The following is a 16,462-nucleotide window of genomic DNA, read 5'->3' on the forward strand; positions in this document are numbered from 1 at the left end:
TTTCTGAATTGGGTGTGATAGTGACTGTGGACTCAGCCCCCTGCTTAGGAAGAGAGCAGGCATGGGTCCCTTCTATGACTGTGGAGGTGAATTGAGCCAAATAAGAAAGCCCTCAAGAACCTTCTGCACACCACAGGAACTGGAGTGAGTCAGTCCGGTGGTGGCTGAGAACAAAAGGAGGACGGGTGAGGACTTAAGCAGGCAGATGACAAGGTGGCATCTTTTAGGCAAAGACAGATTCAGAAGCAGGAGAATCTCAGAGATACCTGAAACATTTTAAGGCATCTCTTCCCTCTGGCCAGGACTAATATATTTTGAAGAGAAAGAGTCCAAAATCACATCAATTTCTGTGTGTTTCTGTATCTCAATTTCTTACACTATCCTTTTAAAAGTATAAATTGGGCATTTTCTACCAGTTGAAACTACGATTGCTGTAGTTAGAAATTAAGATTAGAAGAATGATAAAACCAGCAGACTGCTCCTACAAAATGGGTGTGAGAAAGATGGATTTCTAGTATGGGTGCAGGCAGCTTTTCTCTGTGACTTCTGCACTGTCTTTCCTTAGAAGGGGAAAACCATAAATATGTTAATCTGTATAATGCCCTTACACAATTTCTTTAGGGGATTCAACAAACCGCTAATTGGAAGGGTTGATTTCACTCTCATTTTAACATTATCCTTTTAAGACCAAATATTTTATCTGAGGTACTTAGTCAGAACACAAATTGAAAAAAAAAAAAGGAAAAACTTTACTTGCTTAAGCAATTAAAGATATATATAGGGCCATTCTTAATTGCACTCTATAGGGAAAAAAATCTGGTTACTGTGAATATTTTAATCAGCAGAGCTATGTTTTGCTGTAAATTGTTTAGCCTTCAGTCCTAATACATTGAATATAATAGGGCACAGCTCAAATTGTATGCTTACAGAGAGGAATGAGTTTAAATTCATAAGGAAGACACTTTTTAATTGTGTAGGTGTTCATTTCTGCTTCTTACATTTAACTGATTGAAATTGTTAAAAAGAATATAAATTTAAAGGACCATCACAATGACATGAAGATCATAATCTTCATAAAATCGTATTTTTTGCTGAGTTTTCAGAATTTGAGTTTTCAGAAGTAGTTAAAATTTCTGTGGTGATACTTCACAGATACTTGTCTGATAACATATACCTCAGGTTGGGGTTTTTTGAGTAATGAAATCTTCCAAAAGGATTTCTCTGTTGTGTTAGAAAAGGAGCTGCAGCAGTAACACTTGGTATTTACTGTCTTACATTTCTAATGTTTTCTTCAACAGCATTTTTTCTGAGGGCTTTTTCTTTCACTGCATGTAATAGTACTTTAAACTGCTGCTTCCTTTGATACCTTTAAAACCTCACAGGATTTTAAATAGGCCCCTGTGAAAGTAATGCTTGAGCCTCATTCAATATGTTCAAGTTAGATCATTATTTCTATTAATGGCTCTAAGTGCTTAGATAGTAGATCAGCCTTTCGTGTCTTGAATTGCTTGTCATTTCTGCATAAATATGTTTCAAGATATTGTTCCACATGATTTCTTTTTATTTTATTTTTTATTTATTCAGAAGCAATGAGTGGTCATCTTTTTTATTTATTGGGTGGTGGAAAAAGAAATTTTGATGGTTTTGCTAAGTTTGAATGTATACTGAGTTACTAGAAACTAATTGCAAAAATCAGCTAGCATCTGGTTGCATGAATTCCTCAAAGGACTTGTCTTATGACTAAGAAGTGCCCATTCTTTCAACCATCTCTTACTTTTACACCTTGTTGAAATGATCATCAAAACATATAAAGAAAAAAGTTATTTAATTCTTGGGAGAAAAGTTACATTGCTTTATTACTCTCATAGGAGTTGCGGAACCATCAATTTTCCTCATCACGTCAGTCTGGATTTGATTATCATAGAAATGCATTGAATTACCAAACTAGAGCAATAGTAACTAAAGCTGATTCATTGTTATTGCTGTCAGTTGATGAGGGCTGACTTACAAGCCATGTGAATGGGCAGAGTTATGCAAATATTGTTTTTATAACAGGAGAATTAAAACATAGGCACCCATTACAATGTGGGTGGTAGGATAGATAAGGATTTTTTTAATGCCTAATAGCTTTTAGTTGTTTAATTTTTTAATGAACATTACAAACAGGATATACTTTAAAAATGTTTGATGTATTTCCAAAGAAAGAAAATGGGACATTTCATACAAGATTAAGTCTGACTGCAGGAAATTATCTGGAAATTCCCAGCCTTAAATTTGACCCCAGAAATCATCCTGGCCTTTGATATCTACTACCTCTTTAAGTCTGTTGTGCACATGAAATATTTTGGTCTTTCAAAATGCAACTTCTGTATCTTCCTCCAAAAATAAGGTTTACAAGGAAAGAGGGTTATCTGCTCTTATGTGGAAAATGAGAGGCTAAGACTGTGGATGCTCAAGTCTATAATGAAATCTGGAGGGCAAATATATACGTGAAGCTGAAACAGCTGAAGTCTGACTCCATCAAAAATGTAACGTGCTCTCATTTGTAACTGTTTCAAAAAGCTCATTGTGTAGTTGATTGAAACTATATTTACTACTAGAAGGAATTAAGAAGGCAGAGCAGAACATGAGGTATTATAAACCTTTAAAGCAAATACTTGGAAGGTATTTAGAACTGGTTTATACAATATATCTGATTATTATGCATAAACTTACCAATTTTTTTTTTTTACACTAGAAATAAATCATTTCTTTAAGCTGTTTCTCTTCCAGTTTTTGTATGCGTATGTGTATGTGTATGTGTATGTGTATATATACATACCTCTCTGTTACTTTGGTTTCATCTGTATGAAAATTTTTTTACTTACAGATATTTACTTTCCCCTCCAAATAGCATCCTTCAGGATGCATTCATTCGATCAAGAGATTTTATGCATATACTTTGGTCTAAATCTAATGTTCAGCAGATAATTAGATCCGGAAAGGATGATTTCAGAACTACTGAGGGTTTCAGTGAAATAGGTTCATTATGGCAGAGGTAGAGACTAACAAGTGGCTTCTGCCTTCAATATTAATTATATATGTTTCGTTGTAGCGGAACTTACTTGTGGTCTCAGTTTTGACTAGAGTGAAATTTGGCGAGAAAAAAGGCTCCGTGTGCCATCTAGTGGCAGTGTGCAGGTTGTATCACGAAATTCAATTCAATGCTTAACCAAGGCATTTCTAGTGATACATCCAGTTCGAAGTGTTAGCTGTAGTTTCTCCTTACTAGTACTATTTTCTTTCAAAATAACACTTCTCCTTGGAGTTGGCAAAATTCTACAGCTGGCCTAACGGAAGACATCAGATCAGTATCTGAATTTGTCCAAGAATTATTGATTTAATTAGAAATGTTACCACTCCAGCCTCAACCTCGTTGCTGTGTGAAAGAGCACTACTTTCTGTGAGCATGGAGTGGACTTCTGGTAACGCTTAGTATTATTTTAAGTATTTTAAGACTTCACTTATATCTAAGTGGCGTTACTGCCTTGAGAAACCAAGATCCTGGGAAAAGAAATGGTCTTTAAATTTCTACATTCCTGATCTTCATTAATGACTGTATCTCTCATGTTTTCTTTAAATCTTTCAGAAAATTCCAATAAGGTATTCTTTTTATTTTTTTTAATTTATTTTTTCTTTTAGAGAAATCCAAGACCAGTGACTCATCAATTCCAACAAAATTTAGATTATTACAAAGCGCGTGGAGCAGACTTGATGAACAAAACCCGGTAAGCTACTTCTGAATGTGCTCACTGAACTAAAACCTTTCATAATTCAGCGTCACTTTTATCCCAAACAGGAATTACATAAGCAGCATTAGGAGCACCTGTATTTCTTTCACGCTATTTATTTTGAATCTTTACGTTGCCTATTCTTACATGAAAAATGAAAGTATTGCAGTCAGCTCACTGGAATTTTTTTAAGGTTAAAGACATTCGTACACAATGACATGTATACTAGAAGCAGCAGGTAAAATACTGGCAATGTGAGTTCTGTAGCCGAACTATTTCTGATGATGCATCTGATTGCAGTCCGGAGTATCCATGTACCAGAAGCTGTGTAAGTTAAATACAATTAATGTAAATTCAGTTTGAAGTAAGTTTTATTAAACCTTTTTACAGCATTCGTCCCTTGTTTTGCAAATGGTTTGTACCACTGCTGCTTAAAGTCCTTGTCAAGGCCATTTTGTCTGATGGTCACAAGTATAGAGGTATCTATGCCCCAACTGGGTGGCCACAACGTGGGCACTAGTTGCAGGTGGGTGGTGGCTGCTGATGGGCACCAGGCAAGCCAGCACAAGATGCAATGCCTTGCTTCACTTTACACCATCACTAGAAGTTTCTTGGATTGCCCATGGCCCTGGCCAAACACTGTCTCTGCTGTTTCATAGGAACTTGCAGGCTTTTCAACCTTTGCACCTCTGTCAAATTCTGTTTAAACCAGTTACACTAAAAACTAGCTAAAATTAAAATGGAGTGGATTAAAAAGCTCTTAAAAATGGAGATTAAAGCTGAGTAGTGATTGCAAAAGCAACGTTTTTTAAAGAAAAAACAGGCTTTAAAGTTAGGGAAGTGTGTCAAAAATTACTGCATTCTGTTGCATTTTCTTGATGGTTTATATTTATATCATGGTGGGTTTACATTTATTCTTTTAATGAATAGTCTCAAGAGTTGTCTAAATTTGAAAAATAAGTTATTTGAAAATTCCAAAAGAATCATTTCAAGGATTCTGGAAAAAAAAAAATAATAAAAGATCATCAAGCCCAAACAAGAATGACACCGGTTGGAAATATAAATTCTGAGGTAACGGATGTCCATTAAATTTATGTGGGGATATAATCGTTGCACACATACCTACAGGGCACACACTAAAGGAGAGGAGAAATTTTTTACAATAGTTCAGATAGACAAATAACTGGGGTAAATTTATCTCAACACAGGAGCATTTAGAGTAGGTCAAGTGTAGTAAATCTCTTTAAGACAGACTGAAGAGAGAACTGGTAACATCAGCAAATGGTTCTGCAGTGAGCAGAGAGATGGATTAGATCAGCTACCAGATCTTTTTCATCTTTAATTCCACGGGCTCAATAATGTATTTAAAATATCTTGGCAGATCGCTAGTATACATTGCTTATTTTATCACATATAAAACTTTCTAATCTGTCATGTTCATGTATTTGTCTCTCATCTCTCATAATGGCCACCTACTAAAGAAAGAAATGCCTTTGAATAAGCCTTGCTTAAAACAAAACATTTTCATCTTAGCAGAAAACCGCAGGGATTGAATCATCTTCCTACTGCTAGTTTAAAAATACACCATTCACAGTCAAGGTCAATGATGCTTATTGTGATGGAACAAAGTTATTTCCTTCATAGGTGGAATTCGCGTCTCCTTGATACTCATATTTTTAAACTGATGCCTTACTTTTAAATGCATCTGCTAATAAGTCTACAACATTAATCAATCAGCATTTTTCTTGTCATTGTTGTGCATGTCTGGTACATTTAGATGGTTAAAATGTAGACATTGTTTCATGTTTAATGACTGTAATCATCTTTTGCGTTAATATATCAGACATTTAAATGGTAAGAAACAGATACATTGTTCTTATGTTCCTGAACTTCAGCTCAGTTTTAACATACCTCCTCCAGAGATCCAGCACCTCGCTATTGTTCATTTTCTGAAGCTGTGATTCAGAGAAGTTGCACAACAAATTTTACTTAAGAATGCCTTTTTTTAAGACCACTTCTTGACAAGAAATTTAGATGGCATCATTATTTTTCATGTATGTATTCTGAAATGGTTATTGTCAGTATCAGTTCATAGCAAGTATTAGGAGCTCTGACAACTATCCTTTCTAGTTTTCAAATAGTCATAAAACATGATAGCATGTTATTGTTGAAAGCATTTTTTTAAATCATATTTCATAAATAATGGCTTAGGGAAGAATTTTGGTGTTTAATGTTCCTGTAAAGTGAAGTTTCTCAAAAAGTCTCTTTCCAACCATCTGAATAATGCAATTAAGCTAACTTTTCCTGGTTTATATTTATGTAAAAGCAGCAAATTAAATAGTGTAGAAGGAAAACTGATAGGACTTATTAAGCAAAATATTGCTAAAAAAAAAAGAAACAAGAAGGAAACAACCTGTTGGGCACAGATGCAAGCCTCTGTGTAAGCTTTGTGGACCAGCATGATTCCAATGGTGCAGTTTTCTCAAAGCATCCAGTAGCCTGTCAGAGGAAAAGATTTACTTCTGGTAAATACCATTTTTTGTGCAAAGCCAAGGGTTTTTTACTGATTGTCAAGGCAGTAGACCTGTGACAACACAAACCTGAATTCAATGTGCAAGCCACTAAATTCTAAGGTGATGTTTCAGGTGAGTGAATGATATATACTAACCCACTCTTGGGTGGCTAGTTTTAGCAGAATGAGAGGAAAATATATGCCAAATATACCAAAGTTTGGATTCTGAATCTCAGCTAAGTTATTACTGGTATGACCTTTGAAATCAGGATCTAATCAGATTCATTTCAAATTGCTGATAATTGACTGAGGTCTGCTAAGCCAGCATTTGGCATTTCTTCTTCCACCTTCAAATCTACAATCTTTGTTTTCTTTCTGAAATGGAGAAGGCATTAAACAAAAGGCTCTGTGCTGACTCTTCTGATGCAACGTCTATGTGATGGAATAGAAAAAGATCTCTGTTTTTCCCTTAAGTATCTCTGCTCTACCTTGGGGAACTGATTACTAAATTGATCTGATAGGTAGCGGCAGTGTAAAATTTAATAGCAATAATTTTACTATGTCCTCTTCTTTAAAATCATTGTGACGTATTCAGTTTGCTTTTGAAACCATATGGGACTCCTGCAAGAGTATTTTACAGTTCTGAAGATGCTCTCTTTGTAGTGACTTTGTCAGTCATTCTCAGGTGGCTACAGGAAGACTTTTTGTAGTAACAGGAGCAATCGATAAACTCGGGAGACGCAGAAGTATTCTGTAATCATCATTAAGGAATCATTCCTTTCCAGCTTCCGTAAATTGGGAAGCAGCACTTTGTCCCACTCTTTGTGCTGATGCTTCCCTAAAAAATGCTACGTGCTGTCCTTCTTCATCGCCAGTACATAGCAGAAGGTCCCTCTGCAGCTTGGGGCTGTATCTCATGAGTGTGCAGGCTCACATTTCTTTCTCCTGCTGTCTCATTTTAACTGTATCTATTCTGAGTCTAAACAACTCAGCTGTTGTTATTTTCTGGATATGTTCTATATGTGTGTGCGCATTTATATTGTGTATTCTAAAAAAAATCTCGAGACAAATAGGGAAATGATATGAAAAGCAAAATCAAAATCACTTTTCCAGGTGCCTGCACAAGTTACAAGTCACCCATATTAATTCATTTGTAGTTTATTTTTAGCTCAACTTCCCCAAAACATTGCAAAACTATTTTTTTTTCCCCAGTACAATGATTGTATTGTTTCTAATTACATGTATTTCTTCAAAATTGTTAAAGACAGCTATTTATATCACTGAAGTACAGCTGAGTAAAATACAACCTCAGGAGTGGAAGAGTCTCTGTGATTGTGATATGTTTCTGTTAAGGGTATTTCAAGCACTAATTATATAAAACAGGAAAATATTGCCTGAACAAACAGGAATGGCTTTACTGATCGCTGGGTTATGTGGTCACTTCTATTGGGAATTAGAAGCTTCTTTGCCTCTTTATTTTAAATATTAAATGGTTCGATTGTTTCCTCATTCTTAATGTTGCATATAACTAAAGTGAATTAAATAGCCACTGTAGTTAAAAATTAACAATTATAAGGATCATGATCCAGTATATGTGTTACATCCGGAAATGATTCTTCAGCAAAAATCACTTTAGAAATAAAGATTCCTTTTGTAAAGTGCTTGGGTTGAAGTGGCTGGGCTGGGCAGAGGTGAAGTAAGAGCAAGAGACATCTATCTCTGCCAGCCTAAAAATACAGTCTGGTGTTAGTCAAAATAAGTGTTTGGGTTTGAGTTATTTTAAACATCTAAGAGAATTTAACCTCACAGAATATTAAAGCAGTCTTTGGCTGAGAAGTGCAAGGAGTTAGTTTCATAAAGTTTTCGGTGCTTTAGAGCCTAGATTGCTTTTTGTCATTACTTCTTTTTTTTTCATTTTAAAAGGCAAATTAAGAAATTGGTGCACACTTTCTTTGTTTGGGATTAGTCTGGAATTTTCAGGAAGAAAGGGCCAAAACAATTTGTCCACTACTGGCTGGGAACAGCTCACACCACGGCTGTCCCTGTGGTTCCTGTGTGTATCATGGTGCAACTGTAGTATTGGAAGGGTGCAGTGTAATGTTCAAGTCTTGGAATTCTTTTGGAGAGCAGTGCATGCACCACCGTCAAGGATGTGATGATTTCTTCTCTTTTTTTTCCAGCGCCAGTGCTAAGGCTGCCCCACTGAACATTAACAAAGTCTCCAACAGTCTACTGAATTTTGGCCGAAAGCTCATTGCTCCAGCTATGGCTTCAGGAGGGGCTGTGGGTGCTCCTGCTGGCGGGAGCAGCTTCCCCACCTCTGCAATGCCTATCAGAAGCGCAGTGGAAGCTCCTCAGCACCAGCACCACCACCAGCACCACCACCACCAGGCACAGCAGCAGAGGATGATGAAGTCCGAAAGCATGCCAGTTCAGCTGGGCAAAGGTAAAGGTGAAACATGTGGTAATGTGATCTGTCTTAAGGACTGAAGAAAGTCCTTTTATTGATCATGTATCAATGGGTATGTATTTGGAGGAAACAAAGAAAACAAACATAATTTTGTTAAATTCAGGACATCTGTGCTTAGTAAAACAGCACGTTTGCAATGTAATCCAGCAGTCGATGTTAGCTCAAGAATGTACAAATACTATAGGAAGTTTTGAACCTTCAAAAAAATATATAACCAGAAATTGCATCAGACATACCAACAAACTATATTGTTACAATAAACATCAGCCAGTTAATTTTTCATTGCAACATGTTTGTAACTCTAAGATTAATTTCATATCGGTTTTCTGAGGTTATTGGGCACGAATCCGATGCATAACATTATTAGCTAAATACAAGGGAAGGACATTTATCAATTTAGATCATTTACAATTGGATCAATTACAGAGTAATTCTTAATAAATGAAATCTTATTCCCTTTAGAGTGTGTGGAGTTTATTTGAGAAATTATTTGAACAATAACATATATTTGCCTTTTAATAATTGCTGATGGTCCTCTGCACTTTCTATGCTTAGTAAATACTTCTTTTTCTCGAGCCTTTATATATGTATATATATGTATTTCTTGAGGATACTTTATTCAAACAACAGCGTCACAAGCTCAGCTTCAGTAGCTGTTTTCTGTACTCCGCCACACTCAACATGTGTTACTGCTTTTCATCTTCAGACAGCCTGTGGCAGTATGTTCTTTGCATGGGGTATGTAGAGTGATACAGTGCCTGCCACTTCCAGCAACCTGTCCTGAGTGGCGGTTCTGAGAGCTGGTGCTGGTTGACCTGAACCATTACATAGGATTGCTTCATATTTTTCAGCAGATTTGAAAGTGTAAGGGAAGGGAAGTAATACTTATATCTGAAGTCGGCATTCTTTCCCTTTCCTGTGGCACCCATATGGTCCAAAGGTAGTCCTTTCATGATGCATCACATCCCCAGCAGACGCTGGGGACCAGAATTGAAAGGTACAACCATCTGTTTGAAGCACATCTGTAAGGCACATCTGTAAGGGCCACTGCAACTGCTTGGCAAAATCCAGGTAGGCAGCTTCTCTCAGAATCAGGGAATAATCTGAGAAATTGCTCTAGCAAGCGTTTTGCAGTACAAACGCGAAACTGAAGCACAGTGAATCTCTGATGCAAATCCTCTTCACAACAATGGAAGTAAAATAAGGTGTGGAATGAAATTATTTTCACAATTTTTGAGAGGCTGTTTTTTTGCTTAAAAAAAAAGTATCCATAGTTCTCATATAACATTATTCTTTTTTTACTTTTTGGTTTAAAAAGTGGTCCTCAAGTGGTTATTTTCTTTCCCTGCTTAATGTAAAATAAGTGTACAATTTGAAGAAACTTCTATAGATGGAATCGATTGTAGGTTAATATTGGTCTAGCTGGTCAAGGATGACCCTATTTACACTTGTATGTGACAATTAACATGTTGCATCATGCAGAAATGCACCTCACATTTCCCATAGAAGAATCAGTATGAAAAATTGTAGTTACATTTGGTCATTGTCGTATTTCTGTACCAAAAGGAATTTGGAGATTTGGTAAAGCTGTCGACAAATTGAGCAAATTTATGATGTAGGGCACAAAGAGCTTTCATGGTAAGACAAAATAAAAAGAACTGCAGTGCTTTATTACCTGCAGCTTCTTCTCACCCTGTGCTGTTTATACGTTTGGTACACTTGAGGGTAATTTAAAGGCAACAAAACGTAAATACACTTTCTTTAATCAGTTGAGATGAGTGAGGTTTGTTCTACATATTAGTGCTATGTTTGTTGTTCCAGACCTTTACAGTTAGCAGTGTACTGCCTGTGGCAGAGGAAATAGAAAGTCTCTTAAAGGCTGCCCAGTGAATTGTCTTTGAAGTAAGTTTAAATGTAGGAATAGCTTAGCAGAAAAAAAAGGAACCCTCTTTGCAGTGACAGTGTGGCGCAGACTGTTTTGAAGCTTGATGCAGATACCTTTGTAAACAACTCAGCACCACCTCCATCAAGCCTTAAAACTGCAAGTAAGTCTTTTCAGTTCTGTGCAGGACAGTATCAGCACCTCAGGAAATTGCTGTACAGTCTCCAGTGAATGAGAGCACCCCCCACAGCTCTGAGAAGTTGCGGGTACTTCTATCCCAGTCATTAAGAGTCAGGATTTAGAGTATATTCATGCCTCAGAAGCTCTCATCCACTCCTCTTTGTGATTAACTTTGTACATGCCTTTTTACCTTCTACGCTGGCTTTTTTCAAAGTCTGGATTCAGCTCTAGCTTTTGAGTATCTGAAAGCTATTTGGCATTGTTTGTAACTATAGGGCTCCCCAGTTGCTGACTAGCTGTCACTAATTATCTGATATTCCTGTTCTTCACTGTATTTTCAGCTCTGCTCAACCTCCTGGAGCTTGGGTATCTAGCTGAGATAGGCAGAGGCGTGGATTTAGGATTTAAATTGATAGGCATCTGCACTTCAAGTCGATCTAACACTCACAGATGCTCAGTTGAACAGTATAATAGACCGAAGTGCTGTAAGGCTGATTGATAGGCACCAAGTCATAAAAGAAGCCATCCATTTCTCTCAGATTGTATTACTCCTTTTAGGTTTAGAACTCTCAAGTAGTGCTGGTAATTTAAATTAATATGTAGATTATAAATTTGAAGGGATTAAATTAATTGCCTGATCTAATTTTTTATTAAGTGTGAAAAAGTCCTTGGTAACAAAATATCTTGCAGGACTGGCAAAATAATCCTCTCCCAGCTTTAACAGCTCTGTTTAGAGAGTTACCCCTCACAGGCAGCAGCAGTGACAAGTGCCATTCCTATTGCCACCTCCAGGGGTAGCTTGTGCTATACTCTAGACGAGGGATGGTTGGTTTACATAATCAATAGTAATTATTTTTCACTTTGAAGTTTGGGTACTTACTGAACTCCTTCAAGAAAAACACACATAGAATTTACATAATGTAAATGAAAAAACAGCAGACTAATAATATGAAAAAAATAATTGCAAGCCTGTAATTCCAGATGAGTCTTCAACATTACAAATCAGAGTTGAACGAAATATCCAGCACCTAATTGGAAGTTGAGTTCCTCCTGATAGTATATTAGTCCCATTCAGTCTGTCCTCGGCACAGAAGAAGATCGGGTATCATTACTGATTAGTTATGCAAAGTAGCCTGCTAATAGAAAAGGATTCAAATATTCTCGTGATCCTACACAGTGAAGGAATTCATTGGCACACAGTCTGAATTCCAGTCAAGTTCATTGGATTGTCACTTGAGTTCATTGTCTTGAAAAATATTGATAACAAAAAAATAAGAAAAAAAAAAGTCAGAATTGTTACCTTTTGTGTTCCACTGGGTTCTTGAGCATTCAAATATTGGATGCTCTTTGAATCCCAAACCGCAGTGTGTTGCCAGAAAAAAAGGCACTTATTTTTTCACTTCTTCCCTTCTTCCCTGATAGTTTTCCTTCTAGGTCCTTTCACGCTGAAATCCAAAAGGCTTTTGATGTAAATGCTGGTTTATCACAAGGACACGTTAGAGGACCAGTTTGAAGATGAAGTTTTGCCAAAACTGTGATCAGCTGTTTAAAGAGTTTCCAGACTACTGTTTGTTTTTATGAGCTGATATTTCTGTGGTATTTGTTGTAACATGAACAGAATTTCCACAGCCACCCAATATGCCCTAAAGAAATAATCTCCTTATTTAGAACTAATTATGGACCGCGTCTAGAAAATGAGTGTGCTTTTTCAGAAGGGAAGAGAAGTTGTCATTACTGATAGCAGAGCTGAATAAAACTTAAAGGGCTAAAACACTGGTTAACAAATGCTTTTTTTTTTCCTTTTTAAAAAAAATACACATTTTTTAGGCAATTATGAAATCTTATTGACAGTAAGAATATTATTCTCCCAAACTAGCAAAATGACACTGTCAGTGCAAAGTACCAGAAGCAAAATGGGTTTGATTGATTGTTTTAGTTTAGATTTAGCTATAAACTGATCTCTTAAAACCACTGCTTTTCTGCACATGTCAGGATGCAGGATATAATGTGCTGAGTATTAAAACTTCCAGAGTTTTTTGCCAGCTCTCACAATGCTGTTTGTGTTCAAAGTAGGGGCATCCAGCGACAAACCCCGCACTTGCAGCTCTTTACGTCAGTGAATTGCACAAGCTGGGGACACCTTCTAACGCTGTTGTTTGTTCAGCAGGCGAGGCAGAGGCAGATGCTGGGCTGCCGGGCCCTGCGCAGCATCCCCCTGCCCTCCCAGGTACTGCCGCGAAGCCGCCCAGCGGGTTTTCCCAAGCGTGGCATCTCCATTCACTGCCGTTGGCCATCCACCGAGTGGCACTGTTGTGTAGAGAGAAAAAATCAGCTTCACTTCATCACTCCCTGATGTGCTGTGTGGCCCTTCACTTACATTCGCTATACACCAGCATCCATCTTCGTTAAAAATGTGCATTTGCCTTGTACTTTGTCGTCTGTTTCACCTTTGTCCTGTGGGACCATTCTACTGTCAGTGCCTCTTTTGCTTGCGTTACTTCCCTATTCTGTTTGAGGCAGGTGTTTTGCGTTGAACAGCTACTTTGATGCACTTGACTAAAGAGGAGCTTACCTGCCTTGGCCTGAAGTAATAAGCGTACTGATTTGTGTGATGAGATGGTTTGATGGAAGCCTTTGTTCCAGTCTCGGTGCGGGAGAAAAGGGAAAACTAATTTATCTGAAAAGTTTCATAAAACTCATTTCATTCTTTTTTGCAAATTTTAATACTCTACATCCTGACTATAGCAACTACAGAGTAATAGATGAGCAGTTCAGACTGGTTTTGAATTATGTATTGTGCTGTACTTCTGTTCTTCTTGGTATCTTTGTCCTTGTTCTCCTTATATCTATGAAGCTATTCTTCCCTTCTGTAGGGGCCAAACAGAATGAACCATCAGTTTTGTGTGCCTTTTGTGGTCTTCCTCTGATGTTTTCAGGTATTTTATTAGAGACCTCCAAAATGTCATGGTTATCTCCACTATAACTTAACTCAAATGTAGCAACACCTGAAGCTTGGGTTTCTTTCATTGTAGGTTTTCTCCACTCCTCTTGTCAACATTTTTTACTTTATTCTGAGTCCTTATTATAGATCACATGACATTTAAACTTTTCTTCTTTTCAAGATATTACATGTCTCCACCCTCTGCCCTGCCAGCCATACCAACAGTTTGGTCCCTTTTCCCACTACCACACCTGTGTATTTTCCAAATGGTTTTGAGGCAGAATATTTGTAAGCCTGGGGTCAACCCCCGTATCATTAGCAACAGGCAAGTAGTGAGCCAGCTGGGAGCCAGCACATGAAGGTAGCACTGAAAGATTTTGCCTCAGAAGTCCATATTTTTAGTGCATGAAATCCTGTGCATCATTACTGTGAACTATGTATGCATCTTAGTGTGCATATATATATATTTGAGACATCCTACACAGAAGCGTGTTCTGACTACTGCTTACGTCAGGAATCCTTCACTATTTGTTCTGTGTGCCTTGTAAGCATTTATTTCCATGCTTGGTATTTCTTCAGCTTGTTTCATATTGGCTTTAGGACCTTCTGGTATGTGCTTAGATGGTCAGAGATTAGATTTCTCTAATCTTCTTTTAAGGAGACATAATGTATTTATCTAAGGTTGACAGAATGAGCAGAGGAAAATGAGAGTTTTGATTCAGTGATGTTCTCAAGTTGCTGATTAAGCTGCTAAAGAAGATGAGTTTGGTTAGTATACATCACTTTATACATTTTTATTCTACATGGAGGGTAAGAGTTCTCGGTTGGTGGTTTTTTCTTTTTTCTTTTGAGGATACTAGAAACTCTCTCAAACTAATTTCTTGTTTAGCTATTGAGTGAGGAAAACATACCACACTGCTTAATAAGAAAGATACGAAATAAGTACGACACATGACAAAGAAGATACAAATGGCATTTTGTGTAATCGTCCCAAGATCCTGAAATCTCTGCACTGGTGCTATAGTGTTATTTCCAAAGTTAGGTGAGGCTTGTTATTGCCTTGGAAATGGATACACACATAATAAATCTGAAGGAATTCAAAAGCGTCACAGTGACTTCAGTTAAATGTTCCACTAAAAGTTTGTGTTGAAAAAATGATAGATGGCTTTTTTTGTTACATTAGGGAAAACATGTAGAATCACAGAATCATAGAATAGTTAGGGTTGGAAAGGACCTTAAGATCATCAAGTTCCAACCCCCTTGCCATGGGCAGGGACACCTCACACTAAACCATCTCACCCAAGGCCTTGTCCAACCTGGTCTTGAACACTGCCAGGGATGGGGCATTCACAACCTCCCTGGGCAACCCATTCCACTGCCTCACCACCCTCACAGGAAAGAATTTCCTCCTTGTATCCAATCTAAACTTCCCCTGTTTAAGTTTTAACTCATTACCCCTTTTCCTATCACTACAGTCCCTAGTGAAGAGTCCCTCCCCAGCATCCCTATAGGCCCCTTTCAGATTCTGGAAGGCTGCTATGAGGTCTCCACGCAGCCTTCTCTTCTCCAGGCTGAACAGCCCCAACTTTCTCAGCCTGTCTTCATACGGAAGGTGCTCCAGTCCCCTGATCATCCTCGTGGCCCTTCTCTGGACTTGTTCCAACAGTTCCATGTCCTTTTTATGTTGAGGACACCAGAACTGCACACAATACTCCAGGTGAGGTCTCACGAGAGCAGAGTAGAGGGGCAGGATCACCTCCTTCGACCTGCTGGTCACGCTCCTTTTGATGCAGCCCAGGATACGGTTGGCTTTCTGGGATGCAAGCTCACACTGCAGCCGGCTCATGTTCATTTTCTCATCACCCAACACCCCCAAGTCCTTCTCTGCAGGGCTGCTCTGAATCTCTTCTCTGCCCACCCTGTAGCTGTGCCTGGGATTGCTCTGACCCAGGTGTAGGACCTTGCACTTGGCATGGTTAAACTTCATAAAGTTGGCATCAGCCCACCTCACAAGCGTGTCAAGGTCCCTCTGGATGGCATTCCTTCCCTCCAGCATATCAACCGAATGATGATTGGTGTGATTTGTCTTTCCACTTTCTTATTCCCTTATGAAGGGAATAAGTAAGGATTATTTACAATTGTAGAAAAGATGACTCCCCTGGAAATTGATCCCAAGAACTCTGCTGACTTGCAACACACTGTAATTATTCATAAGTGCTATTCTTTCTGTCTTGCTTAATTCTTGATCACATCCCCAGATAATCGTATAGTGTCATAGCACTGTTCACGTGGTTGAAGTTGAATAAAAATCTAGTGTTTCCTGGTGATAGTTTTCTCAGTTTTGCTTATTCATGAAGGAGGATAAGGTGCATCCTAAATGTTCCTCTTACCTGTGTATAAAACATACAGAAATAGTATCTTTATCACCTCTGTTTTACTGAATCTGTATCTTGGTTTCTTTCCATCTTGTACTGCTTTTTTTTTTCATTCTTGTTATATTTTATGGTCCATAAGAACCAGATAAGTCAAAGCTCTTTGTATTACTTGAGCAAATTCCCTTTTAAGACAGTTGTGTTGTTCTGTCCACGAAATCTCAGCTATACATATTTCTTCTCCTGTTTAGTTATGCAGGTAGTTGTATATTCCATTCCTCTAAACTTTGATCAATCTTTTGAAGAGTTGCTATTTAGTAAGTAAAGTGGTGGCC

At 37.8% G+C, this 16,462-nt stretch overlaps 1 protein-coding gene across 6 annotated transcripts in view; it reads left to right on the forward strand.

Annotated features, from left to right (window-relative positions):
* TBC1D5 (TBC1 domain family member 5) overlaps nucleotides 1–16,462 on the forward strand; it is a 251,111-nt gene that overhangs the window by 189,814 nt on the left and 44,835 nt on the right. For 2 of the 6 annotated variants that reach the window (XM_057424934.1, XM_057424936.1), the window contains exons 15-17: nucleotides 3,682–3,767; nucleotides 8,463–8,728; nucleotides 12,979–13,041. In XM_057424934.1, the coding sequence (XP_057280917.1) occupies nucleotides 3,682–3,767; nucleotides 8,463–8,728; nucleotides 12,979–13,041 (415 nt within the window). The remainder of the gene's footprint in view (nucleotides 1–3,681; nucleotides 3,768–8,462; nucleotides 8,729–12,978; nucleotides 13,042–16,462) is intronic. The other 4 variants (XM_057424935.1, XM_057424939.1, XM_057424937.1 and 1 more) reach the window with 2 other exon arrangements.

Source organism: Pezoporus wallicus, unplaced genomic scaffold, assembly GCF_028554395.1.
Source record: "Pezoporus wallicus isolate ANWC-B61680 ecotype Strahan unplaced genomic scaffold, APGP_CSIRO_Pwel_v1 contig_3181, whole genome shotgun sequence".
In the NCBI taxonomy this organism is placed as follows: domain Eukaryota; kingdom Metazoa; phylum Chordata; class Aves; order Psittaciformes; family Psittacidae; genus Pezoporus; species Pezoporus wallicus.